This window comes from Camarhynchus parvulus, chromosome 2, assembly GCF_901933205.1.
Source record: "Camarhynchus parvulus chromosome 2, STF_HiC, whole genome shotgun sequence".
NCBI lineage: Eukaryota > Metazoa > Chordata > Aves > Passeriformes > Thraupidae > Camarhynchus > Camarhynchus parvulus.
Window position 1 is genome coordinate 67,725,790 of NC_044572.1, and position 27,394 is coordinate 67,753,183.

The following is a 27,394-nucleotide window of genomic DNA, read 5'->3' on the forward strand; positions in this document are numbered from 1 at the left end:
TCAGTTGATGCCATGGGTTAGCTGACAAGGCGCTGTTCGGTCATAGGTTGGACTCGGTGACCCCAGAGGTCTTTCCCGACCTCAATGATCCCATGATTCCCAAGCACCTCCTCAGGGCGCCGCCACACACAGCAGGGCCTACCCGCTTTTAGCGACAGGGCGGAGCCCGGGCCCGGCCCCGCCCTCAGACCACCCTCTGGCCGCCCTCTCCGCGGCCATGGAGGCGGCGATCCATGCCCGGGGCGGGGTTTGCCGTCTCCTCCCCTCCCGCCTTCATTTCCCCTGGTTATGGCGTCCGCGGCCCTGACCTTTGTCCGGCGGCTGTGCTGGCGGCTGCCCTGCGGGACCAGGTGGGTGCCGATCGCTGCGGGGCTGCCCGGCGGGGCCCCTCACGGGGCGGGCGGCAGCGGCGGGCCCGGGGTGTCGGTGCCGTGCCGCGGGCTGGGCAGTTCCCGCTGCCTCCCGCCGGGGCTCGGCGTGCGCAGCCGTCCGGGCTGCCCTGCCGTGCCCTGGCCGTGCCGCTGCATGGACCGGGCTGCATGGCCCCGGCGTTCCTGCACCGGGCCGGGCGCCGCTCTCATCCCAAAACCGGGGGAAATCGCTTTCTGCTAAAGTTGGGGGACCCCTCCGGCCGTACCAAGCGCCTTTAAGTGTTTGAACACAGCGTGGGAGTGGGAAAGCTGTGTTTGATGCCTTCCTGAGGCGAATATTTCACCACCAGAAAGACTGTTGGTTAGGCTGGGGGGTGACGTATCCAAAACCGTACTGAATTGTGGAAAAGAGTGTGTGTGTTTGGGCCTTTTCTTGTTTTCTACATTTTATTTTATCAGTCCCATAGACGATGTAATGATCCCATAAATGTTTTGGGTTAAAAGGGACCTTAAAGTTAATCTAATTCCAACTCGCCTGCCAGGGACGGGAACACCTTCCGCTGGACCCGGTTACTCAGACCCCCATCCAGCCTGGCCTTGACAAAACCAAGCTTAATTGTGTGTCCAGCTAATTAGGGCTTCTTGTTAAGACTGTTCTGGCTTTCCAGATAATCCCACAGTATCTTCTATGCCTTTATTTATTACATATTGCCTTTAAGCTGTTTCAAAATAAAGTGTCACATGCCGGAGTGTGCACGGCAGCAGCTGTGCGCCTTCAGAGTTAGCTGGGCAGTGGAAAGCAGAAGGGATGGCTTGAGTTGCAATTACACTTGGAATTGTGTGATATACATTTTTATTGAAAATGGCTGTATTAGAAATCCCTCTATGAAGTGGCTTGTATATGAATAAGAATCATGAAGTATGCCAATTCATCCGATTTCCTCTTCCAATCAAAAATAGCTTAATACTCAAGAAAAAGCAAGGTGTGTTAAGTATACTTAAAAGTAAACAAGTATATATATACTTGTAATAATAATATATATAGTTGTAATAATAATAATAATAAAGAATAAATAAATAAACAAGTTCCTGAATAGAATAGTGAAGCAGACATTGTCATACCAATAGATTTAAAGATGTGTGATATTCTGATTGGTAACAACATTCAGATTTGACTGTTATAATGCACACTTTCATAAATGAAATGCTTTTACTCAAGTATCCAAGTTTGTCTGTTAGTCATGAGCACATCTTAGCCAAAAGACTGTAAGACATTTGTGCATTAAGTTGTAATATTTTTCACCCAAAGCTTTGTAAGAACTTATTTGAAGTAAGTACATGAATATTCTAAGACAGAGGGAGAAACAAAGAGAATTGTGTGACTTCTGCCCTCATTTAAAAAAAAAGAACTCTCTAGGCAAGCTTTCTCAGCTAAATAATATTAATTTAATGCAGCTAAGTTGTTACAATGAAAGTGAGGGAAAGCAGTTCTAAGTTGGGAGAACATGAAAAAGACTGGCCTGCTGATCATCATTAGGCTGGTGGAGTCAGATGTATTTGAAATGACAAGATTCTATGTGAGACAGCAGTTCATAAATCATTATTAATAATGGGTTCATGTTTTTAGGATCTAATTAGATACAATAAAGAAAAATAGTGCAATTTTTCTAATGCTGGAGCACCAGAAAAGTGAGCCTTAGTTTCTGTCTTAGCAGTATGCAGGCAGAATTTTATCAAAGACACTGGCATTATTGCTGTGCCAGTGAATTTAGGAAGCATTTTTTGCAGTCTAAACTTGGAAAAAAAACTCTCATCCTTGGAACACTGAAAGAGAAAGACTTGTACAAATATAAAGGCAAAACACAAGAATTGCTCTTACTTTTTGGTATTTTGGTTTGTTTGTTTTTTTGAGCAAGACATTCATAATTCTTTCAGACATGGAACTGTGGGTTCCACAAGCTCTTCTTGTGCTGCCCTGTTGCAATATATAATATTTCAAGTTTAAATTCATCTGAGGAGGAGGGATACTGACAAAAATGCACATTCAGAAGTGTCTTACTGGGGCTGTATGCATTTGACAGTCTTTGCTCTCAGATCTTTGAGGTTGGGGGCCTCACAACACCACTGCTGTGAAGTCTTATCTCCACTTAGGGCAAGTCAGACACACCAGTGGGCACCAAATGCTTGGTGTTGGGAATCCTCCATCTGTGCTGTCCTTGTTTTGGGGGTTTCCTTTGGGCTAGTTGTAGTGCAATCCCAACACTGAATGCCTGTCAGTGGCTGGAGGACATCTCCCGTTTTTATGTAGTTTAGAAGGGGTCTGACTTGTATGTGCCAAGCACAACCTGGGGGAGTGGAGCTGGCAGCAGTGCAGAGACTTTATCCAAGAGCACTCTCCTGGTCAAACCCAGACAGTAACATAGTCACACCCAAACTTCCTAGTGTGTTCCTTGGTGTTTCAGCAACTTTAAAGGAGGTTTGATCTTGTCAAAGACCAATTTCCCATGAGCTATTCTTTTATTTCTCTGAAAAGCCTTTTTCATAGGAGCACTATTATATACACTGTTAAGTAAAGGGAATTGAAAGCCAGTTAATTTTCTCCTACCCTGTTGGCTTCTCCTTGCTTCTGTAGCCTTATTGGTCTCTCCCTGTGCCTGGAATACTTCCTGCTCACAGTAAATCTCCACTACACTATCTGGTTTTCAGCTTGGGAGGCAGCAGTCTTAAGAGTTCAAGTTCATTTCCATCTGTCTCTTGAGCAGCATTCCAAATCTCTTCTTGGCATCCATTTATCATCTCATGACAAAACATCTGGATGTTTACAGCCCACCCACATGGCAGGAGCTCAGATGTTCCAGCACAATGCACAACAGTCCTTATTCAGTCTCTGCAGCCTTTTTGTACTTCTACCTGTGTGTTAATTGGTCCTACTCCCTGAATTGCATACTCTTTACTTGGTAGTGCAGTTGCATTTGTTGGTCATTATCTCAAGCACCCTTTAATAGATTTATGGCAAAGCAGGACATTATAACCTTCCATCTTTACCTCTCTCTGATTGCAGACCTACAGACCCACAGGCTCTTTTCTGCCTTGCTTCCCACTAAGCCAGTGAGATATAAAGTCCTGGGTCTTCAGGGCCCAGAGGCTTTGCTTTGCCATGAAACTGTGCTTTATAAGGAAGTTGCTCTTCTGAGGGCAGAGGAAGAACTGATCTCTTGCCCCTGAGACTATATCTTGTTTCATTAAATGATTGCGCTCAGGGGCCTCCTTCTTAGAAGCAGTTCAGTATTCCAGGTCATTCCCTGAAAAAGCTTCTTGATTGCTGTTAATGATTTATCACCTACATCACAGGTTTTCGTTTGCTTCTTTTTAATATGTGAGGAGCACATAAATGCATTTTTCCACTGCATTTGAAGAGAACTGTGGATGCCAGCACACCCAGAGGACATGTGAGCCTTGCCTTGTGGAAAACCTCTTTGAGGCTACTGCCATCCTGGAGGTGACCAGTAAGTCTGGTCCCCTTTTCTGTTCTGTTTTTTTCCAAGTTTGGCCACAAGGACATAATGGGCCTCAGAGAGAGCCTGCCTTGTATCCCTGGTGGGAAATGTCTAGTCCTTTCCGTCAATCCTATTCAGATAGTTGTGGTTGGGTATAGACATAAAAATTTTAGGAGCTTTGTTCTGATGTTCTCATACTGGCTGAGCAAAAAGAGCACTATTGCCTCTTCACCCACTTTCCCCCCCACCAGGACCTATTTCTGTATTGTAGCAGCTTTCCTTTTCTTTCCTACTGTCTGCTGACATCCCTAATCCAATTCCCTTTACAAAGAGGAGGACTGGATTTTTGCAGTGTTGCTATCAAGTAATAAATCAGACTATATCCTTAAAAACCCTGTTTGCAGACACTCCCGAGTCTCCTGGGGGTCTGTACCAAAACCTCTGGTGCTGGGAATAGAAGTTGCTTTTATGCCTGAAACTTTTCCCCAGATGTGGATGAGTTGGATCTTGTTTCCCTCCTGATCTCAGTGAGGGAAAGAAGACCCAACTCAATCCGTGTAGGCAGCAGATGTCCTGCAGCCTCCCAAATATCTGCCTGCTGACTTCCCCACTCACTAGCAGTTGGATGGGAATGCATCCTGGCTCACTGACATGGGAAATGTGTCCACATACAAGGGTTGTGTCTCATCCACAAAACACAGACCCTGATCCTCCACCAGGAAAGTCCCATGGAGTATGGTTTTTACTCCCTGATGTTGTCTTACACAGGCTCTTGCATTTTGGTTTCTGACTCTGGAGTTGTGCTTGGTGCTGTATTTCAGGCTGCACTAGTGTGCCTTTCTCAGCTCTTTGATATTCCCTATCAACCAACATCTTTCTCTGTGACAGAGAGATTTATCAGCTCTCCTTGACTTGTGCTGGATTCTGTAGTGCTCAGGTACTCTGCTCTGTGCCTCCTGCTCAAGATAACCAGGCTTATCTTTGCAAACTTCCTTTTGGTAGGTCAGGTCTGTAGTTACAGTTGGTGTTTGTGATCTAAGTTATGTGGGTCACAGACCCTTGCCTGGCTACCAGAAAAGCAAGCAGAGCACACACCTGTTTTAAAATTTGAAATAGATTTAATAGATTTTAAACCTATTTTTTTCCATAAGCTTATTTCTGTCTTGGTGCAAGTCAATAGGAAGTTTAGGGAGCTCATCATACTTTTCTTACCTTTCAAATAGTAATTTTTTTTTGAAACCACCTTCTTTTCCTTCTTGAAACCTTGTGCCAATTTGACTTTTGCAGTGAATTTTTGCAAAATACTGGTAAAATCAACTTCCACTAGCATTTGCAAGGTAACTTTCAGAGTCTTTCAGAAAGGTTCTTCATACCACCAGTGGATGCTGAATTTCTCTTTTTCTTTAAGGGCCAGGATCCTGAAACACAGCCATTGGAATAAACTAATCCACTGTGCTTTAACTAGTCAAAGGGATGAACAACTAAATCTCTTAATGGGAGGCTTTCTGTGAAAATACTTGTGTTAATTGCAGGGGTTACTACATCTTGTTTGCTCATGCTGGTTTACCAATACAACTTAAAAGACAAAAGTAGTGGTGAGACGATTGGATAGTTTTCCAGAAAACTGTCTTAGTAAACTTCTGTCCTTATGTAAGCACACTCTTAAGCTGTTTTGAGTGGAAATACACACAGCAGTTAAAATCAACAAAATGTAATCCAGAGCAGGAAGCTGTATGTAAATGAGCTAGATTTCACAGCTCATAGCTAATATCAAGCCAAGGTGTCTGGAAATCCTGAGGATGGATTGTTGTGGAACACAGCTTTCTGAACAATCCCAGTTCTCTAGGACTCTCTTCATATGTGAGATGCTCCATCTTTGTGGTTCTTTTCTGGTTCTTTCCAGTATGACCATGATTCTTGTACTGTGGAACTCAGGACTGGATGCAGTAATCCAGGTGTGGTCTCAGCAGTGTTGAGTAGAAGAGGTTCCATTCTTAATTATGAATAAAAATTATGTATTGAGGATTAGAAATATTGTGTTGTATGGATTCTTTGCTGATTCTTTGGCCCTCCAAAAGAGTGGCTACTGTTTTTCTGGTAAGGTGTTCTGATAATATTTTTTCTGGTATAAAGTCTGGTGGAAGAGGTATGTAACTTATAGAATGGCCAATAATTCTTGAATAATTTGGTCCTTAGAAGCTAACCATTAAACAGGGTAAATTTTAAATTTCAAGTATGCTGTCATTTCATACCATGATACACATACTTGTAAAATTCTTACTGCTTCAAACATGTCAGTATAGTCAGCCTGTTTCTGAAACAAAAGAATCTGTTTGGTTTTGTTTTCTTGATTGCCAGTACAATGCCAGATGAAACACGCTTTTATTCAGAGGAAGGACTTCCAAGTTATATGGTTTGTCCTCCTCTTTCCCAGATCAATAATTCTTCATGATCTCTACAATGATAGCAGAAGCCAGTTTGACTCTGCCTGTGTTACATCCCCATTTAGAACAGGCACATTTCAACACAATCCTCTGACCTCTTTCTTGGGAGATGCTGCTTTAGGTGCAGCCTTCTAAATGCTATAACTTGAGCTTTTTACACTGTCTTAGTAAGACACGGCATGAAGTCTCTTGGTATGTATGTAATTTCAGATTACCAGATTTTTGTTGAATAAATTGCCCCAGGATTTTAAAGACAACCTGTTGGTCTGTTTGATTGTAGATGCTGGAAATACTGACAAAACCAAGAGCAGTGTGCTACTTTGTGTTTAGACCTAAAGTGTTTAATTCTAAGCTGAAAGAGATCTAGATTTGGGCAGGATAAGCCATTGGCAAATACTGCTTTGTTACTGTTTTGTTCAGTATTCTTTTAGTCCACCTTTACTGTATCTAGGTGTCATGGGTTCAGGAGAGAAAGTAAGCCTCAGACAAAATTTTTGTTTCCTTTCTCTGATTCAGCTGCACTGTGAGGAGTGTCAGTGGGTGTTCTGATGTGGGTGGAAGCTGCAGGAGCTGGTTGTATCCTTGTCAAGAAACCTACCTATGTTGGCCATAAGCCATTAATATTAAAGTATACATTTTCTTGCTCTCCATACAGCCAACAAGATTTGTCCCTGCAAGCCAAATCAAAATGGCATTTTCCTTTCTCCATTGATTTTGAGTATTCTTCATAACTTTTTTTGTTAAGTCACCTTGGATAATGATGTGTAAGGAATGCATTTAAGTTTTCTGCTCTCCAAATGCTGCAATAAACTGAGTGATTCTCAGCAAATGGCACATGTATGAGTATTGCAGCTCTATATTTTTTCTGCTAATATTCTTATTTTTAGCTTTGAAGTGTATTTCTGTCTGTAAGTCTTCCTGCTTTTAGAGATGTCTTACACGGACTGAGCATATACAGGAGGTTCTCTCATGATTCAGTCATTCATCATGTCCGGTCAACTTAAGTCTGCTGGAAAGAGAGAGTTCTTGTGGAGATTTCAGGAGATGACCCTAGTGTCCCTCCCAGCAGCTGTGATGAAAGCATAAATAAAATAAAACAAAACTGTGTATGTATAGAGCACAAAGATCAGATCACTTCATATCTCAGTGAATGGTAATCTAGAGCCTTCATTCTTAGCTATTCTTTAATATTGAAAAAGAAACTATCAAGCAGAGCTGAGCCACTTGCACTAAACAACAGTGTTTCAGCACTTCAATTTGCCAACAGACACATAATTATCATCTAGTTTTTATATGTCAAAACAGTGTAGGAGTGTAAAATAGTAAAAGCTGATAAGGATTTATACACCAAACTTTTTTTTAGAACAATGCTTGAAGCATTCTAATGTAAAGGGGAAAATAATTTGGTTTTCATTTTTTTTTGTTAAAGTAGCGGTAAGGAAATTGTTTATAGAGTATTTGAACTGATGTTTTCTACTAGTAAAATACATTATGAGAACACTAGAAAATATGAGAACATTAGAAACATTCTTATTGCCTAATAGCAATAAATTATAGTTACTCTATGCTGCAGTATAGTGGGGTACTGCCAGGGATTATGCTGGTGAAACAGGAAGGGATGGTTGTTTCTTTACGTCTTGGGGATTTTTTAGGAAGGCTGGAGTTCTGTCTACTGAGTCATCAACTCCTTCATGGTGTTGCCATGGATATTTCCCCAAATGAACCAAATGCATTGATTTCTAGAGAATAACTGATGCTGATAAGACCCCGTGGACAGAACAGGGACTGTGAGCACACCTGCAAGAGCTCTGAGCAAATGTAACAGCATTGTAACCAGCAACTATTAAGCTAATTTATTAAATGCTTTTAACAAATTTGTTCTAACATGCCATGGTCAGATCTGATGTTATCTCAACCCTTTGTGCCCCACACTGGGCATCAAAAAGGACTGTTGTTGTTTAACCCCAGCTGGAGTACTATGCAGCCACTCGCTCACCACCTTCCTTCTCCTAGTGTTTACTCTACGTTTCCCAGTATAAGAGAAGCAACTTGAAAGGACAGACCTAGAAATAAAAGCCTGAAGCTATTTGCCTTTATTAGTGTAAAAATTGTCAAGCTGAGGTTTCTTTTAACATTATACACAACTCCTGTTTGTAAGAAAATCTGTCTGTACAACTTAAAGGAAGGGTGCTTTGCAGCTGAAAGTCTAACAGCAGCAGCAGGCATTGTTGATTTGATAGGCACACATGATAAAGTAATTCAGGAGCAAGAAAAGAAAAAAACAATCTGAAAAGAGTATATAGAGAGAAATGTGTATAGTTAAGTGATATGAATTTCTTTGGGAACAGCTTGTAATAAGATGGCATAAAGAAAGAAAGGTTTGCCTTTCTTCTACGGCCAGAGGAAACTATCCAGAATTTATCTGTAGATACACCATCTACACTCTCCATAGCTCTCCTTTATTTTTCCAACAGTAAAGGAGCAATGAGTGTTCCAAACATGCCACAGGATGCTCATTTTGCTTTAGCGTTTTCAGGTGCCTCTTCTTTTTCCCAGCTCAGGTATAGGTAGCTTGTAGAGGGAGAGTAACTGGAAAGATATGGCAGAAATCAGCCCTCTCCACTTTAAGCAGTATGGGAAAAGCTCTTATATTGCTATATAAGTGCTTGGGCTATGTAAAAAAATTTTATGAGTCCTTAATGTTACATTATTATCTGTTTGGTTTCAGTAGAATATAATCAATGGCATGATGAATGATAATTTGGGGAACCTGCAGATTAAAATTTTCTAGTCATTTTTATGTTAACAGCGTAGACAATAGTTTCCTCTTGTCAGCAAAATAAAGTGAAGTACAACCTTAAATTTACTGCATGCAGAAAATGCTGCAAGTGAATATGGAAAATGATAAATATTTTCCTGGTTACCAAGGAAGCATGGTGCTGCTAATGCTTTGCTCATTGTCATGATTATTTGGTAATTAAACTTTCTTTTTTAAAATCTTGTTAGAGATTAGGATATTGAAGGCTTGGTGGGGGAATGAGAGAAGTTGGTGTTTTAGGTCAGACTTTATTCTTTTTCAGATGGTTCACTCACTTTCTCATGGTTACAGTTTAAATGCAGGTTTCTTTTCCCCTGACGCTCCTCATTTCCTAACAGTTGCTACAATTGCCAGTGGTGACAAGGTTTCCCACCACCTCTGCTCCTGCGCTCTGTGATATAGCTGAACTAATGATCCAAAGTTGCTATGCCATCTCCAGATCCCTTTTGCCCTCCAGGAAGAAAAATCAGGATAATTTTAAGGGAGGATCAAAGTGAGAGGAGTGCTGCTGAAAGAAGGGGAATAAAGCCTGAAGCTGGTTGGAGTGGGACTGTCCAGGCACCAGCAGGCAAGGACTGCCCCAGTGACCTTGGCAGGGAGCACGTGTGGTTCCTTGCTGTGAATGGATACGTCCCCACAGCAGGACAGGGAGCAAGGGGGTCTGGTTTAGTTTCTCTCCTCCTGTGTGACTTCACAGCAGTCTCTAAGAGCAGCACTTGCTGGTGCTGAGGCAGGTGAAGCTCTTGGGATAGGTTTTAGGCTCCTGAACCTTGTAGAAAAATTGGAGGTCTGGCTGGCACCTGCAAATCAGGTGTGGGTTGGGCTGGGAAACGTGTGCTGTCTCTTCTTTGCAGGGATTCAGGAGAGGCGTGCAATCAGAAGCTTGTTTTAGGATATAACCAAACACTGAGCACCGTGAGGTTTGTGGGAATTGATTGCTTTGTGTCATAACTAAAAAATCAAAAATACCTCTTCAAACAGCACCAGCAAACCAGTATTTCATGTAATTTTCTCTTGAGATGGAAAGAACATGAGCAGAAATAATGCCGCTTTATGATGCTGCAAAACTGTGTTGGGAAATAGTAAGGGGTGGTTGCCATGCCCTTCACTGTTCTGCATAAGGAAAGTGTGGAAAGAGCAATGGAAAAAATGACAGCACCTTGAGATCATGGCAAAAAAGGGATGTTGTACACATGGTCTGAAGTTTTACACATAATGGACAAAAGATGTTGCAGGATTCATCTAAGTGACAGTTTAATGTGCTTCTTGCTTCTAACACCACTTCCTGTTCTTTTTCTTGCTTGTCTCCATAAAGCTACTTAAAATAATGTAAAATGAGCATTTTCCATTTCTGTGAGGAGTTTTAAACCCATGTGTATCTAGCACCACCCGCTGCTTTTAATCCCAATAGGATTTTTAACTGTTTTCCTATGTGCTTTATTTCCCCAGGATCTACTAATGTTTAAAAGAAAACTTGTGCTATGTAAATGGAAGATAGATTTCAGGTATATCCATCCCATTCTTTTGCTGAGTGTGTCTGCTATTTCCTGTGCAAAGAGATCCTTTGACTTCTGTTTAATATTTGAGGAGAGTGCTGTGTTGCTTTAAAAGTTAGAAAGTGAGCAGTCAGTATTTTACGAAATGTTGGCATTTTTAACTCTTCTGAAGTCCTTATGCAAGGGACAGAACTACACAGAAGAGGCCTGCAGTCTTTTTGTGAATCACATAAACAGTGAGAAATTACTTTCAGTGTAATTGCAGTCCTAAATTTAAGAAACATTTGAATGTTTATTGCGATAAGGGACATTTAAGTGAGCAGATAGAGTGAACAGGATGAATGATGAGCCTCCAAGGTATCCTGAATGACTGAATGGCAGCAAAGAGATGTCTGAACCAAGGGAATAAATACGCAATGGTTGTCAACCTGCATGTTTCAGGTTCAGACAGTGATGCCCAGGATTTATTTCTTTTTTCAGAGTGTACAACTTGCGAAGTCCCCAGTGACTGGTCTTGCAGGAGAGCACAGGCGTTTGTCATGGACTCTGACTGCGCTGCCAAGTTGTGACTCATCTTGCTTCTGTCTCTCTGGTGGGAGCTGGCTTTTTACCCAGCTGGGGGAGGTTGCCCAGCCCTCACCACTCTTCTGTGGGTGCCACTACAGTGAAGGTAATTTGCAGCAGTGGGGCAGTGGCAGCTAACTATGCACTGGGTGCAGGGCAATAAACAGGAAACTTTGTGAAGGAAATTATTTCATTTTGTTGCAGTGAGTAGATGAGAAAGAGAAATACAGAGGGGTTTTTGGTTGCCTTTCGTAGGCTTCTTTTTCTGCTTGGATTAAAAGCCTGTATGTCAGGTTCCAGGCTCTGTGCCTGCCTTGCATGGTTTCCACAAAGTCTTGTGTGGCTGCTGAAGTGGGGCATGGATCTGCTCAGTGAGTGACTAGGAAGGAATCAGTGTCACAGCAAGGAAGCAGCAGATGGAGAGAGCAAGCTGTTGCACACTGTACTGCAGCAGCCTCTCCTGTTCCTCTGTCCTTGGGACTATGGCATGGCACCACTGTGCAGTGCCAGAGGTGGTGGTGCTGCTGTGCCGGCTGAGAGGTGTTATCTCCTCACTGTGTGATCTACTTGGGATTGAGGGGCTTTCTTACTGCTGTTTGTGTGTGCCTCTGAAGAATTAAGTCCTGCCCAAGATGAATAATTTGTGAAATAAATTAATTTTTCTTTTGTGTTTTCATCCTTTGTTGTTATTTTAATAGAGAAATCATAGTAATCATCTTTGCCTTAGTGTGTTGAGAATTGATGAGCATCTGTGATGTGTAGGAAATGTCTGTAGAGATCAGAAGGCAGAAGGAATGGGGTGAATCATCAATGTCCTGCAGAGATATGAGCTGCAAGCAGCAAGGAAGAGTGAAAGATAAAAGGCCTTTTCTTATAAACAGACTTTAATAAACACCTAGGTTGCACAATTTCCTATTACAAATCAGTAGGTAAGGAGGAAAAGAAGAATGAAAGATGAAGTATTTGAAGTGGATAGATAACAATTTTACCCAAACATTTGACTAAGAAGCAGAAAGTGAGTATAACGAAACAGCAAAGTTCCTCTGAGCCTGGACTTACTGAAAAATCATTCCACTTTCCCCAGCCAAACTTTTTTGATTCACCTAATTGTTTTCTTATCTTCTAACTTCTCTACTTTGCATCCTTAATAAGGAGTAAGTAACTGTGACCTGCTAAATGCAAAGAAACTCAAACCAAACCAACTTCAGCCATAAATATGTGTGTTCATGCCTTCAGCTGCTATGGCATCCTCTTCTCCCCAGCTTCTCATCCTCAACTTTTGTTAATTTATGGTCATTATCAAATTGTATATAAAAGAGATTCTTAAAGCCTTTTTATGATACTGACCATAGCCAGGCTGGAGTGAAATCCAGATTGTCAAACATTGTGTAGACCCAAATCTCCATTTTTAAACATGGGATCTACCTCAGTCATTTCCTAGACTGACAAGAAAATTTGTAGCAGATATACAGATCATCTTGGGGACAGTAGCATTCCAGTAATTCCAAAGATGGATAGCAAAATTGGAGGAAAAAAAGCGAAACCAAAACAAACAATTACTCTTCCAGCACTCTCATTTCTTCTTCCTGTTAATGTGGCTTTAAAAACACATTTGGGAATAAGAACTGAAAGTGTCATGTTCTGGGACTCCAGGACAGACTAATGAAAGAGATACAGTGTTAAAAATCTTGTATCTGTATCCATTTAGGTGCACTTCTTCCTTTGAAGGTATTTTTTTTGATGCTGGAAACAGAGTCCACAAGTTGGCTAAGTAACCTCCTGGCTATTTAAGGGATGAACTTGTTAAACTCTGACAGTTTTCTGAACACCCAGCTTGAATGTTGGTTACAGTGAGAGTTGTTTACCCTGTGTTTTGTCTGGGTGCACTGCTATCTTAATAAAGGCTTACAACTGATCAGCTTAAGTAGCAGGACTTTCTGTTCCTGCAGCCTTTTCTGATAGCCTGTTCCATTTTGTGTTGTTCAGATAGGTTTCTTGTTACTGGCATAAGGTTTTGTAGCAAATTTTGAAGTCCTTTCACTTTGAAAGAAAATCTGTGTATAACAAAAAATATTCTTTCCATGTCTGTCATTCAAACTTGGTATCTCCAAAATATCAGAACTTTGATTTTATTAACAAAGAAGGGCTTTGGGTAATAGGACATAAAAACAGTAGGTCTTTCAAATCTTTTTATAAGACATCATCTAGCTACATAAAATTAAAGAGAAATAAAATTAATGGGGAACAGTTCACATTCTTCACACTTCCTGCCTGCAACTTTTAGGCTTTCAGCAGAAAATAAATTTTCTTTAACAAATAAGAGCAATGAGGACATTTTTGAGGTAGGCAGTAGAACATCTTTTAAATTCTCATTAGGTGTGTATAAAAAAGGCAGTATTTCCATGATTTTTAAATGATTGTCCTGTAACTGAAATATTAACATTAAATTGATTAAGCATTCTGTCAGTCTCTGTTTGAGATACTCATTAATTTTTAAATGAGACTGATTACAAAATCTATCATATATGATGTTCTAACATGACAGGTGTGTCTGTAAGTTAGAATAGGGAAAGTTGGGCCTTTTTCCTTTTTACTAGAACAGAGAAAGAAGGTTCATACATAAACTGCAAACATTTTAAAAATAGTAAAAATGCATAATGTATATTGCAATTAAAAAAAAAAAAAGCTGTGACGACATGCTTTTGCCGTCTTGAAATAAATCAAAATGCCTAGGAAAAAAAGAATAGGCTGAATGCTTCCTCTTAAATTTCTTGTATCTACAGTCATCTGGGCCTATAATGTAATGGTGTTGACATTTGAAAGTTGGCTTTTGAGTCAAACTTTACTGGAGTAAACCTGCTTTTATGAAGTATTATAGAATTGGATTAGGTTTGCTACTTTTGGGGGAGGTTTTGATGGAACTGCCTTTTTCTGGTGGGAAGTTGTTCTCCCAGAATATTTTGACTGCCTTTCTTTTTCTCAAGTGTCTACAAGCTGGTTTACTGACAGTCCTTTTCCAAAGTACTTATTGAAATTAGTCTTCACTTGTGTTGCCCTGAAAGGAGAACCAGACTTTCAAATTCAAACATTTCTAGCAAGAAGCACACCCGCTTGAAAAGATCACGAAGAGCAGCCAGGCTGCATACTCATCTTAATTAATGGACATATAAAGCTGCTAATCATAGAACCATTTAGGCTGTGCAGAGGTTCAGGTTAAGGTGGTGGTAAGATCATCAGTCCATTAACCCAGTACTGCTAAGTCCACCCCTAAACCATGTCCCCAGATGCCGCATAGACACATCTTTTAAATATCTCCTGGCATGATGGCTCCACCACTTCCCTGGGCAGCCTCTTCCAATTTTTGACCACCCGTCTGGATATTAGGAGGATTTTCTTTGCTGATCTAAACTTCCACTGGTGCAACTTGAAGCTGTTCCCTCTCATCCTGTCAGTTGTTACTTGTGAGAAGAGACCAACCCCCACCCAGCTACAGCTTCTTTTCAGGCAGTTGTAGAGTGCCAAGGGCCCTCTGAGCATCCTTTCCTCCAAGCTAAAAAACCCCAGCTCCCTCAGTTGTTCCTCATAGGATTTGTGCCCCAGACCCCTCGCCACCTTTGTTCCCTTCTTTGGACACATTCCAGCACCAAAATGTCTGCCTTGTAGTGAAGAGCCCAGAACTGAATGCATTATTCAAGGTGCTGAGTACAAGGGAATGAGATTTAAATAATTAATAAAAATTAATAATTTCCAAAGGTCAATTATAACACAGCAAAAGCAAACTTCTAAAGCAACTTTCTTGTGACTTTTAATATGTGTCTTCTTGTTGTTTTGATTAGTGCTGTATGTAATGTTTCACTTTTACTTTAAATGTCTTAAAAAGCAGTGTATTTGTTTCTCCTTTAGTCTTTTACAAAAATGAAGTAATGGTATTTTTTCCCCCACGTAGTCCCAGGCCAACACAAGCTGTTCGTGTTCCAGCGATTCACCTGCACATGACTGCAGCCACCATGCAGGTCAGCCAGAAGGACTTCCAGAAGGCTCAAGAACGGCTGAAGCATTTGAAAAAGGATCCTGGGAATGAAATGAAGTTGAAACTCTATGCCCTGTTTAAACAGGTAGGCATGACTTGATTTATTTTGTTTGGTAAGGAGCATTTATAACCTGAGGGGATGGGTCTGTAAAATTTATTTCAAATACTGTCTGTTCAAATGTATAGTGTGTTAACAGGCTCTTCATTTTATGTGTTCAAACTGTGTTCCTGAAATGTCAACCCATTAAAACCTAAATTCTGAGGGAAACTAAACCTGTTTTTTCATGCTTTCAGTAGAACCTTTATTCAAAGAAATAGAACAAAATTACATCCATTGTGTGATGCCTTCCATATAGCAATATTGATTCAGCTTTGGAAAATGGCTTAAGCCTAGGGAAAAAAAAAAGAGTAGGCTGAATGCTTCCTCTTAAATTTTTTGTATCTACAGTCATCTGGGCCTATAATATAATGGTGTTGACATTTGAAAGTTGATTTCTGGGGTTTTTTCCTCTTTTTTTTAGTATGGTCATTGTAGGTTTTGTTTGGGGCTTTTTGTTTGTTTATTTTTAATTCAAGGAACTGTTCCTCCACAGTTCAAGTGAAGGTTATTCTTTACCACAGCATGAAAGGAGACCTTTGCAGAAATAACTTTATGCCCATAGCAGGGCCTGTACTGGTATTTCATGAAGTATTTGTGGATCAGGATTGGCTGCAGGGTCAGTACAGGCTGTGGCTTGTTATGTTGAGGAAGACAATCAGTAAGTCATTTAAAAAACCTTAAAGACAGCTGATGGTTCCAGGTAGCTTTACTGATTAATAATAGTGAGCTCATAAATATCTCTTCCTTTCCCTTTCCCCTCCTTTCTCCTCCTTTCTCTCTCTCTTTTTTTTTGCCTCACACTTTAAATATTTCTTTCCAGTAGTTTATTTTTCTTCAGGAAAACTGATCATAGAATACTTCAGGATAGCTCAGACTTTTGCAGTTCAGCTGGTCCAATGCCCTTGCTCATAGCAGGGCAAACTTTGAAGTAAGATCCAAATTAATTGTTCCTACTCAAAGGTCTCTTCACACAGGTAACAAGTCTTTAACATTTTTATAAGTATAAAATTTTCCACAGTTTTTGCAGCAGGAGAACTTAACATGCATGGGGGCTTTGGAAACCAGTCTCTCATGTTGGCTAGGTGCTTCTGGAAGCCCAGTACAATATTAGAAATAGCAGACACTGAAAACCTCACAGTGTGTGAACTGTCAGAAAATTGTCCAACCGGTATTCCTTCTCTCTCAGAGTTCAATTCTGTATCCTGATCAGATAGGTATTCAGAACAGACATCAGATTTTCTACCAAATCGTCTGAACTTTAATCAAAGGTTTAAATAAGTCTGTTCCTCTCTCTTTTCAGGCTACTGAAGGTCCCTGCAATGCTCCAAAACCAGGTATGCTGGACTTTGTCAAGAAAGCCAAATGGGATGCATGGAACTCTCTTGGCAATTTGTCTCAGGTGACAAAACCTATAATTTCACTTAGATACCTTGTAGATTACTCTGCCTTGAAGTGTTTGGTCTTTAAGTGAATGATGACTAAAAATATTACATGCTAGTTGAGCATCTCTGCTTCAGCCATCAAAATGTTTCCTACTGTATTCGTCTATCACTTCACTGCTTCACTGTTTGGAGTTTTTTTTTTTAGTGTGTAAACCTAGTTCTACATTATTACTGCCAGCTTGTAACTGTGTAAGAGATCTTAGGTGGTGACTTCCAATGAGAATAGTGGTTTTTGCATTATGGTTCATTCTGCTCTCCTCTTTAAGAAGATGGATTGAGCTTCTCACTTCTTACAACAAAACACAAATCTCTGAATTCAGCATATTCATAACTTTGCCATTTTAAAAGTTCAGTCTCTTATGCTGTTAACTAAAAGACTAGAAAAAATTGGTATAATTGAGAACCTCTCTTCATTCTGTCTTTCTCAATATATCTTGATATTTTTAGTATCTTTCATAACCTTTAGAGAAATCAAGTGAAGGAAGCAGGGAGAATAAAGATGCAAGAGATACATAAGCATTCCTTTTTCTTGCAGGCTTTAGTAAGTCTGACTGCATAGAGCTGCCATGGTTTCCTCAGCTGCTATTAAATGAAGGAAACAAGCTTTTCAAATCATCTGTGTCAGTGTTTCATTAGGCCTGCTGCTCAGTAGTAGTTGCTGAGCTCAGTCAAAAAGATTCTTTAATATAGAGGAGGGGCTTTGTATTTTTTTTTTTTTTTAAAGAAAATCTGGTTGCATAATCTCATGAATATAAGATATTGTTCTGCTTTGGGTTTTTTGGGGTGCATTTTGATCTTTTGTTTAGTTTGGGGTTTTTAGGGTTATTTTTGAGATGGCCCTGCAGCTTTTAGGAGTAGTCAAGAAATACTTAAGGAAGAGAATTGGCTCCTCAAGTTAGAGTGAAGAGTGGATGGACAATTTCATGTGCTACTCATTATGGATTATAGAACTGTTCAAAATATGTTATCCTTTCAAGCCAGTAAGTTTTAACAACCAAGTACGTAAAATTCTCCTAAATTACTCCTTACTTTAGAGATAGGGAGACAGGATTCTTTAGGCTTCTGTGTGTCTTGTCAGTGCTAAATGAAAATTATTGTCTTCAAGCAATTTTAAAATGCCATAAGATCCATTTCAGTGATCTTATTTTCAGCCACACATATTCTGAAATAAAAACTTTTGTTGGAGAAATGTCTGACTGGAAAGCAGAAACAAAGGATCCATAGAAATGTGTAAATGCTGGGAAGATGACAAAGGTCTCTCTGGTAATCTTAATCATGGATGGGAGCACTCTTCCAGCAAAATAAATGTCATCATCCCAGCATCTATGCACTTTCATTTTGTAAATCTGTTGCTGCTGCCTTTAAGGTGACTTAAAGCATGTTCTGCAGTGCTCAAATACAACATGTTCCCCTCCTCTCCCACCTAACTGGAACATGTTATAATGGAGATTTTTATTTTCTTTTGCCTGAAACAGTCACCTTCCCCTCCCCCCCGTCCACCCAGGTACCCATTTTATTAGAACTGTAACTGATTTCAATTGTTCCTTTTCATAATCTTGTGTGTGTTATTTTCTTCTTACTTTTTAAAACATGTTTTTTTCTTTTTTTTCTCCTTTTTTTTCTACCTTATTTTTAAATTTCTTTTCTTTTGTTGCAGGATGATGCCAGACAGAAATATGCTGAACTTGTCTCAAGTCTGGTCTCTGCAGAATCTGCTCGCCAGAAGAAAGAGGCTTCTCCAGAAGAGGGCAGACACGATGGCTATGAAACATTAATAGTTACTACCAAAAACAATATCACAAAGATAATGTTTAACCGACCTGATAGGAAAAATGCCATCAACCATCAGGTAAAAAAATGAACTTGTGGGGATTAATGATTTTGTTCTTTCTGAAGAAGCTACTTTAATCTTTAAAGGGTCCTTACTACGGGTTCAACAGAACTGACTGAAGCAGGGTGGTCTGACCTTTGTGAGGGATCCAACAACAACCTAAGGAATAAATATCCAGTAAAAAATGAAATCATTCAGCTAAAATTTTACAGATTAGGCTTTTCTGTGTCTCTTGTTTTCTTTCAAACTTAGTGTAGGATTATGGTCTAGACTAAATTAAAATAGCAAACTCCAGGAAGACTGGCCTGTGTTTTGGATGCAAGATTTGACTGCCATGTTGAGTATAACAAAGCATTTGTGGAGCCTTTGGCTCAGTACTGCTGCACGTATGTGTAGGTGATCTTCTGTTTCCCACAGTTATCTTCATGAGTAAGTCCATCCTGTTGGAAGCATCACAGTCATCCTGGTTCACAACTGCAGAAATACAAGAGCAGGGTCTTCACCCCGCTGCTGCTGATTCTTTAGTATGTTATTTTGTCCACTTAAACTGCTGTATTGAAATTAGCTCTTTCACATCAGTGCTTATTTTTCTAAAGGACCTTATCTTGTCCTTTAGATTTGCACTGCAAGTTTTCAGTATTGCAAGCGTGTGTCTTTATGGTCTGAAGTACTTCAAATGTAATACCAAACTTTCTGTGCATGACAAATTTTTCAGCAGTTAAAAGGATGATAGCTAATCTATCTCTTGAGTTCCTTGTTATCAGTGTCAATCTCATTTTTATATTCTTTTGCAGCATCACATTTGTACTTTGTTGATTTTTCTTTTATGCAGATGTACAGAGAAATTATCAAAGCACTTGAAGAAGCTGGAAAAAATGATTCCACCATAGCAGTTATTACTGGTATGTTTTGTATTATACCAAGATATAGTACTGACATGAAATACCTACCTGTGTTCAGACTAAGGTAAAATTAAATGAGGGAATCCTTTCCTCTGTTAATGACCAAAGGTTTTCCAAAGTCTTTTGGCAAATTTTCTTCAAGCTGGTGTTTTAAATTCTGTTTAAAGTTTGCTGTTACATCAAAACCTATTTCTCACCTGAGAAGATGGATATGGAATACTCCTAAAGGCTTTATTACTTTTGAGGTGCTGCCTGTCCGGCCAATCCTCATTGCAGCAAAGTGTCTTTTTAGGAAATTAGCCAAAACTTGAGTTTTGGCAGCTAAGTAGTGTGAATTCAAGGTGAATTTGGGCTTGATCCTGTTTACTCTGAGGTAATTGCTTGCAAATTCTTCTCCACTGTCTTCTTTACCAACACCTGGTTCCCATTCCCAGGATGCTAGATTTCCTTTCTGTAGCACAGACTGTGCACCTCAGCTTTTACAAGATAAGAAAGGCGATTCACACAACTGAAGCTGGAAAGTCTAACACATTATATAGCTGTGAGTCAACAGCAAACACCTCTGCAAAACCTTTCAGTTCCTTTTCACACAGCGAATGAGAGCACTGCAATGTAAAGTAGGTCCCATCCTGTGAATGTCCTCATGGAACATAGGGTGATTTAGGCAATTGAGTCATGCAGTAGTCAGCTTTTAAATGCTTCTTGCTTTTTTGGTGGTGCCTTAAATTGACTTATACATTGAATACCAGCTTATCTGTTTCTTACTGAAGAATCCATCTTCCAATACAGTGGTTTCAATGCAGTGCTGTCAGTCTTATGCTTAGATTGCTGTGCCTTTTTTCTAAATACATCATAAAAATGTGAAACTCTACCATATATTAAATAGGTTATTCTGTCTCCTTTTGATTTCTTCATCAGTTTGAAGGTGGGTGAAGGGAGATGCATCAACTTACATTTCCATTGTCCTGTTTAAAAAAAATGTTTCTCTCATCTAATTGTTTGAATGGTTGCAAATGACAGAAAAAAAAAACCCTAAGGAAGTGTGCAGGGAAAGAAATATTTTTTTTCCATCTGACAGTTACAGAAAAAAAAAAAGAAAATTAATTTTCCCTATCACATGTTTCACAGCTAGCATTCTTTGGCTTTTACTGGTTGTTTTTTTCAACACATTGACAGTCAAAATATATGTTTAAACCCTAGATGTCCTTTAAGGTATTGTGTATATTTTGAGAAAATCCCTATAATTACTTAATGTTATTAGACACTTAGAATGAAATTCTTTTGTAAATGAGATAAATGAAAGCTTATCTTCTCTTTCCTACTCAGAAACCATTGGTGCATTTACTCCTATGTGTTCTCTGCAGGAAATGGAGACTACTACAGTAGTGGAAATGATCTGAATAATTTCACTAATGTCCAGCCTGGTGAAATGGAGAAGATGGCAAAAGAGGGAGCAGTATTACTCAAGTAGAACATCTCAGTTTCATATGTACATAAGTTACTGTAATGGGAAAAATATAATTTGCAGGCTTTGTTAGAAAACAACAGCAGAGACCCAGATTCATCTATTTAGGTGACTGTGTCTAAGGGCTCACCGTGTGCATAAACACAAAGATTGTTTGGGAGGAAGTGGTATAATTGTATGAAATAAATAGATTAATATTGGAAGTCTTTTTAAGTACAGTGATATTTGATTTCCTTGTTTAGTCCCCAAAGTACATACAGGTATAATGACAAAAAGATTGTTTTAACTGTATGTGAAAAAATTGTGGGGTTTTTGATATCCAGCAGTGTCTACACTTGCAGGAAATGCCAAAATATTTTCTCTGACAGACTTCTTTGAACAGAGACAGGTGTGATGAGCTTGTTCAATTGCCCAGTAATTCTGGGATCTTGGTTTTGCCTCTAAGTTTTAATTTACCTGTTAAATGAATTTATTTTCTAATGCCAAGTAGATCTGAGATATCATCTCACATAAGGGTCTGCTTATTTTTTCCCTTACTTAAGCAGATTTTGTATTCTCTTACTTCTGTATGTGATAATTGCATCTGAGAGATGCTTGCAAATTGGATTGTTTCCTTAGGCACTTGGAAGCAAGTGCCTACATAAATATATAAACAAGTCTGTATATTGGTGGAAAAGCTAAAATACACAGAAAATCAGCGGGTTTTGGTTCATGTTTTAAAGATGAACTGCAAGTAAAGTACTCAGTTTTGCAGCTTTTACTTGGGTGAGCTGTCTGTGGATCACAGCTGCCCCTCAAAGTGCTTATGATGGAGTGTGAGCCTGTTGTGAAGATGTTACTCAGTGGTACTTGGCGAGTGTTCCAGCCTATGGTGTTTTGTAGGGTGTTCAGCACAATGCAGGGTCTTGTGTGCTTTGTGGTCTTGAACCTTGCTCTTGTGAGAAGTTACTATTACACAGGCACAGTGCTTCACTACAACCAATGCACAGAGATGCCAGAGAAATGGAGTTCTAACAACACTGTTCTCTTTTGGAAAATGTTTTATTTTGAGAATGCATTTTGCACTTCTTGGATGGAGAAGCAGCTGTCAGATGAAACAAAATGCTGTTTCTCAAACGTGTGCAGAAGAGCTCTAGGGAATTGTGTGTTGAAGTAGCATCACAGTGTTGGTGCCTGTTGGGGCTTCACTGCAGAACAGAGTCTGTGAAGGGAATTGCTGTCCCATGGGTGGAGTTGGGATGGATGCATAGGCAGAAGGCCCTTGTCAGTGTGCTGTATTCAGCAACTGTAGCTGAAGAGGAAAACACTTCCATAACTTGATCTCAGGAACTAGAAAAGCTCTGCTGACATGTACATGTTTGATTCTTAGTTGCTAAGGAAATGCAGCTGTTTCAAATAGTTCTTATTTTGTCAGAATTAATTTCTGAAAGGCTCAAAACCCATACATTACATAGTTTCTAGCTCATAGTTTCATTACATAGTCTAGCTCATGGGGTTTGTTATGCAGTGTCTAATTACATGTTTTGCAATTTGTTTATATTGGATGAAAAACACTTGAGGTGTGTCTCTTACATCTTGCATCTTCTGTTTTCCCTTCTCTCTAGAGACTTTGTGGGTCATTTTATTGATTTTCCTAAACCACTGGTTGCAGTGGTAAATGGCCCAGCCATTGGAATCTGTGTAACAGTCCTTGGTTTGTGTGACCTTGTCTATGCTTCTGACAGGGTAAGTACATTGCATGGCCTATCCCAAGACAGTCTTAAAGCCTCTTTCTGTATTAAATACTATTTGATTTTGGGTAATCTGAAAGGAAAGAACACTTCAGAAAAGTCTAAAGGCCTTGTATATCACATCAAGGAACACTTACCTGTATTAATAACCAGCACAGGGGTGCATCAGCTGGTGGTTAACATGCATGGAATTTCCCATGCTGTAGTTATGCTTATCAAGTTACTGACTCCAGCTTAGAGGCTCTTTTCTAAGAGCCCCTCTTCCAAGATGGTGTGAAATGATGTTTGTAAGGCCCCTTTTAGGTTTGAAAGAGGGAGCAAAAGTTTATTATGGAATGGAAGTTCAGCAACTGGCTGAAGTAATTAATTACAGATCACTGTTGACTGTGTCACTCCTCACATATGCTTGTATAATGTGTATGATTTATTCAGTCAATTATGGCCTATAGATCTCGTTTTTTACTAGAAAAATGTTGGCTTCTCCCTCTTTCACCCCTCTCATCTGATCTTTTTTTGCTACAGGGTGAACCTATTTTTCCTTGTTTCTCAGTTTAAAGAACAGTCTATATTCATCCTCCCTTGGAATAACCTTAGCCATCAGTGTACTTAGCCTATTAGATATATCTCAGGTTTACCTTCTCTTCTCAGTCCTTTCCTTTTTTTGAGCTGAACAGCTGCCATTTGTTCAGCTTTTCCTCACATGTCCTGCAGTCACATTCCTCAGGACTCCTTCCAATTGCTCTGAGTCTCTTTAAGCATAGTGGTACAAGCTGGACACATCACTCCAACTTGTGTCTTACTGACGTGAAGGGGAGCAGAAGAACTTCTCCACATTCTGCAGCCTGTATTTCTGATTTGACATTCCACTGTGTTATTTGATTTACATACTTGTGATCTGATCTAACACCTGGATCCTTTACTGCAAAGTTGCCAGTAAAACAGTTTTCCTTATTGTGTGTCACATGCTACATACCCAGTTGTTCCCAACAAACTTTAACTTGTCCATCAGTAGTATCTTCTTACTCATACCTCTCAATTTTATAAAGACTATATGGAAGTCTAGTCACTTGCCCTCAATATATCATCTCCTTATAGCCATGAGTTAGTATAGATTTAGTTGAAGTTTGAGCCAAATACACATGAAATGTGTATCTTGTCCTGTTAACATTATCTGTCTTTCTTGAATGGCTTGAGATTCCTACTTGAACTTCCTTTTACTTTGTATGTATAATCATTGATAAATGCATCTTAGTTTTGCCTTGTATTTTTTTAAAATCTCTAATTAGTTTTAAAACTAATTATATTAGTTGCATACTTATCTGACATAGTTTTCATTTTCTATATATTTGTGTTTAAAGTCTATGGCAAGCTCATTATTTAGAGTCTGCTAGTACCTTCCTACCAGCATGGGGACAGCTTTTGCTTGAACCCTTGGTAACAGTTCTTGGAGGATTTCTGTAGGATCTAACCTAGCCTTCCACTTAGATTATCCTTTGTGACAATTTTCTAACAGATCGTTCACTGTTCAGTTCTGACTTGCAATTATGGTATTATTTTGTATGACTCCTGGCTGCATTTCTGGCACAGGCTCTTTTTAGATTTGCTTAACATTTAGTGAAAAAAGATTCAGTGACTTGAATTTTTCAAAAGAAGGATAAACTTGGTATGCCTTCAGAAGGACAAAAGTGCTTTTTGCCTCCTAAGTTATTTGGAATATGTATTTAATAATATTTAAGGCAAATGTGCATGAACATCCTTTCTGTAAAGATTTTGCACCTACACATTAGTTTCTCTAAGTGCTGTATTCAATTAATGTAACTTCATCAATAGGGTTGTTAGATGTGGAAATGGAGTTGCACAAAGTTGGCTCTGGGGTGCACTGAGAGGATGAAGCAATGTTACCAGTTGGTATTTGAAGGCTTATTATGGTAATAGTTCAGCTGTGTTTGGTGAACTCTGTCTCAGTAGAAGATTTAAAATGAAAACGAAGTCCTAGTACTTCAATTTCATGCTCTGATCTAAGGTTTCCTTTATTTTCTTCTCTTTTTTTTTCCAGGCAACATTTCACAGCCCATTTAGTCAACTTGGGCAGAGCCCAGAAGGATGTTCCTCTTACCTGTTTCCAAAAATTATGGGCTTAGCCAAGGTAAGAATGTCTGCACAGCCTGTGGGATCATCTGACCTTTGTGTGTTGGTATCCTCTGACCGTGACAGCAAGTGTGGTCTTCTGTCCATACTCTTAATTTCTCTGTCTATTCTAGAAATAAGAAAATGAATTTATAGTAAAAAGAAAAAAGAAAAAGAAAAAAAACCTGAAAAATGAAGAGACAGCAGAATGGTTTTTTTTCCTCAGAACAGCATAAATCCTTTTTGCTTCTTTTGATATCCCACAGAAAAAAATCTAGGTAGTTTTAAATACTTATCTTATATTTCATGCATTAATATAATGTATTTTTTTGAGCAGGGTTTAAATCTATAAAGAGCAGAGCAATTGCTTCATAGAATTCCAAGTACCAAGAGTAGTCTGTTCAGTGAGACACAGCCTGCCAGTACATGTTCTAGAAATTTTGGAATCACTGCAAAAGTGAACAAACACATTTATAATGAGGTAATTTCAGATTGCAACCTTGGAGCTCTGCTCAAAAAGACATGTACAGTCCTAGTGAACAGTAGAAGCTGTAGGCCAGTCCCTAGTGATGAAGCCCAAGGGTTGATTCTGGGTGTGAAACTTGCTTAATCTCTTCGTTATGGCCTGGATGATGGGACTGAGTACCCTGCTCAAGCAGGGCCTTTGAAGTAGACAGTATCTGGAGGTTCCTTAATAATTACAATAATAATCATCATCATCTATTCTATGTTTTTTTCAGAGGGCAGATATTAACAAGCAAGAGAGTAAAATGAATGTGATGTGGAAGCATGCAGCTTCTCTGTCATATAACTCAAGTCTTGTGTCTTGTTGAATCACACTTTAATTTTTTTATACAGGCAAATGAGATGTTGCTTTTCAATAAAAAGCTGACTGCAGCAGAAGCCTGTGCCCAGGGACTTGTGACTGAAGTCTTCCCCGACAGCAGTTTTCAGAAGGAAGTTTGGGCAAGATTAGAAGCTTTTGCAAGCCTCCCCAAAAATGTCAGTATTTTTAATTTTTCTCCACCTTGTAAGCCTGTAGCATTCCCAGTTCTTCTGCCAAACCTATCCTGTCACTTGACTTCACTTCTTCCTTAATCGAAATAATGAGGTTCAATATATTTTCCTTCAAGCACAGATCTGTCCCTCTGCTGCTGGGAATCAGATCCTTCTCTTCTACTCTCTCTGCATCTAAGACAGTTCACTGTCCACAGAGATGCAGTGGCTGAAAAGCTTTAAAAAGTTACTGATTAATCCGCCTGTGCAGTGCCTCTGTGAGTGCCTTAGGTGGCTTCTTTTAGGTTTTTATTTTGGCAATATTTTATATTTAAGAATCTTACCATTGGTTCTGCAATATTGTTCTGGTGTGTGCACTCTGGGTACTCAGGATGACACTGAGTGGCTTTAATTTTTGCTGAATTCAGTGTTCCTGCTCCCTAGTTTAGGATTTCCAAGACTACTGAAGTCTTGGTGGTCTTGTGTTTCCTTGGACAGGAGGAGACTGGTAATGTGAGTGGCATTTGGCACTGCAGACAGTTCAGTGGGTTTTGTTTCTTTTGCCCATCTACTCTGATTATGAGCACTTATGAGCAAACTGCTGGTTTGCTTCCTATGAGCCTTCTCCACCTTATTAGCAGTCTGTGGAATTAAATGCAATAAATACTTCCAACAAAGAGATCTGATGTTAATGCATTTGGGTTAGGATTCCAGTGTGGGTTTTGTATTTTCTGAAGCGTTAAAGTATAGAAAACTTATCTTCCTAATGTTCCTCTCTTTCTCCTCCAGTCCTTGGCAGTGTCCAAGCAGCTGGTACGAAGTTTGGAAAAGGAGAAGCTCCATGCAGTCAACAGCAGAGAGTGTGAAGTGCTGATAGAGAGGTGGCTGTCTGATGAATGTGTAAATGCTATTGTCAGCTTCTTCCAGAAGAAATCAAAACTCTGACCTTCACCAGCAGAGTAATTCACCATCTAGTATCACCTCATCATTAATAAACTTCCTCTTCAAATAGTAATTCTTGTACTTTTACATGTGGTATATATGTTCTGAGTACTAGGTCAAACCTGGTTCCCAAAATTAATACACTGTTATGTGCCTTGGATCCATTATGGATGTTTAGGTTGGGAAAAAAAGTTCATTATTCTGTAGGCATCAGTGATGTTTCTGAATAATACTAAAGCAAGTTGTCTTCTAAAGGAAGCAAGAGATTCTATAGCACTCTGTTTTGATAGCTCTTCAATAAATACCTTATGAATGATTCTTTTTATTTGTCTGGGGGAAAGGAAATACTGTATTAATGAAAAAATAAATAGAAATATTTAATTACCATTGTGGTGATTCTTATTCTTTCTGTGAAACATCCTGAGTGAGAGGGCAAGTAGTTCCTGCGAGCCCTGTTAATGTAATAATCTTACAAAAAAGCATTCACTTGACTTCACATTCAACTCAAAAGCTGTTTGTTTTGAGCTTTGTGGGTCTAATCCCCAATGTGTTTTTCCATTAATTGCTTCATATGACTCCTTTTCTGTGGAAAAGTGTGATGTGTTTGCTTTCCTTGTGAGAAGATGCAGCCTGTGATAA

At 39.4% G+C, this 27,394-nt stretch overlaps 1 protein-coding gene across 3 annotated transcripts; it reads left to right on the top strand.

Moving 5' to 3' along the window:
- The first annotated feature begins 222 nt into the window (after positions 1-222).
- On the top strand, positions 223-27,139 carry ECI2 (enoyl-CoA delta isomerase 2). 3 transcript variants are annotated; one of them, XM_030943531.1, is made up of 12 exons: positions 263-350; positions 10,580-10,635; positions 11,107-11,296; positions 15,137-15,305; positions 16,621-16,719; positions 18,420-18,611; positions 19,426-19,495; positions 20,860-20,962; positions 22,565-22,685; positions 24,747-24,836; positions 25,676-25,819; positions 26,603-27,139. In XM_030943531.1, the coding sequence occupies exons 4-12, from the start codon at positions 15,183-15,185 to the stop codon at positions 26,756-26,758; spliced, it is 1,098 nt and encodes a 365-aa protein (XP_030799391.1). In that variant the 5' UTR covers positions 263-350; positions 10,580-10,635; positions 11,107-11,296; positions 15,137-15,182; the 3' UTR covers positions 26,759-27,139. The 3 variants fall into 3 exon arrangements, with proteins under 3 accessions (XP_030799390.1, XP_030799389.1, XP_030799391.1); XM_030943530.1 differs by lacking the exon at positions 10,580-10,635 and having other exon boundaries at positions 223-350; XM_030943529.1 differs by lacking the exons at positions 10,580-10,635; positions 11,107-11,296 and having other exon boundaries at positions 261-350.
- The last annotated feature ends 255 nt before the right edge of the window (positions 27,140-27,394 follow it).

What these genes read in the sequence shown, in the direction of transcription:
- ECI2 (XM_030943529.1), top strand. Translation starts at nt 289, where the DNA reads ATGGCGTCCGCGGCCCTGACCTTTGTCCGGCGGCTGTGCTGGCGGCTG. An exon ending in CGGCTGCCCTGCGGGACCAG is followed by an intron (nt 351 to 15,136) that starts GTGGGTGCCGAT and finishes TCCCCCACGTAG; the next exon opens with TCCCAGGCCAACACAAGCTG. An exon ending in GAGGGAGCAGTATTACTCAA is followed by an intron (nt 20,963 to 22,564) that starts GTAGAACATCTC and finishes CCTTCTCTCTAG; the next exon opens with AGACTTTGTGGGTCATTTTA.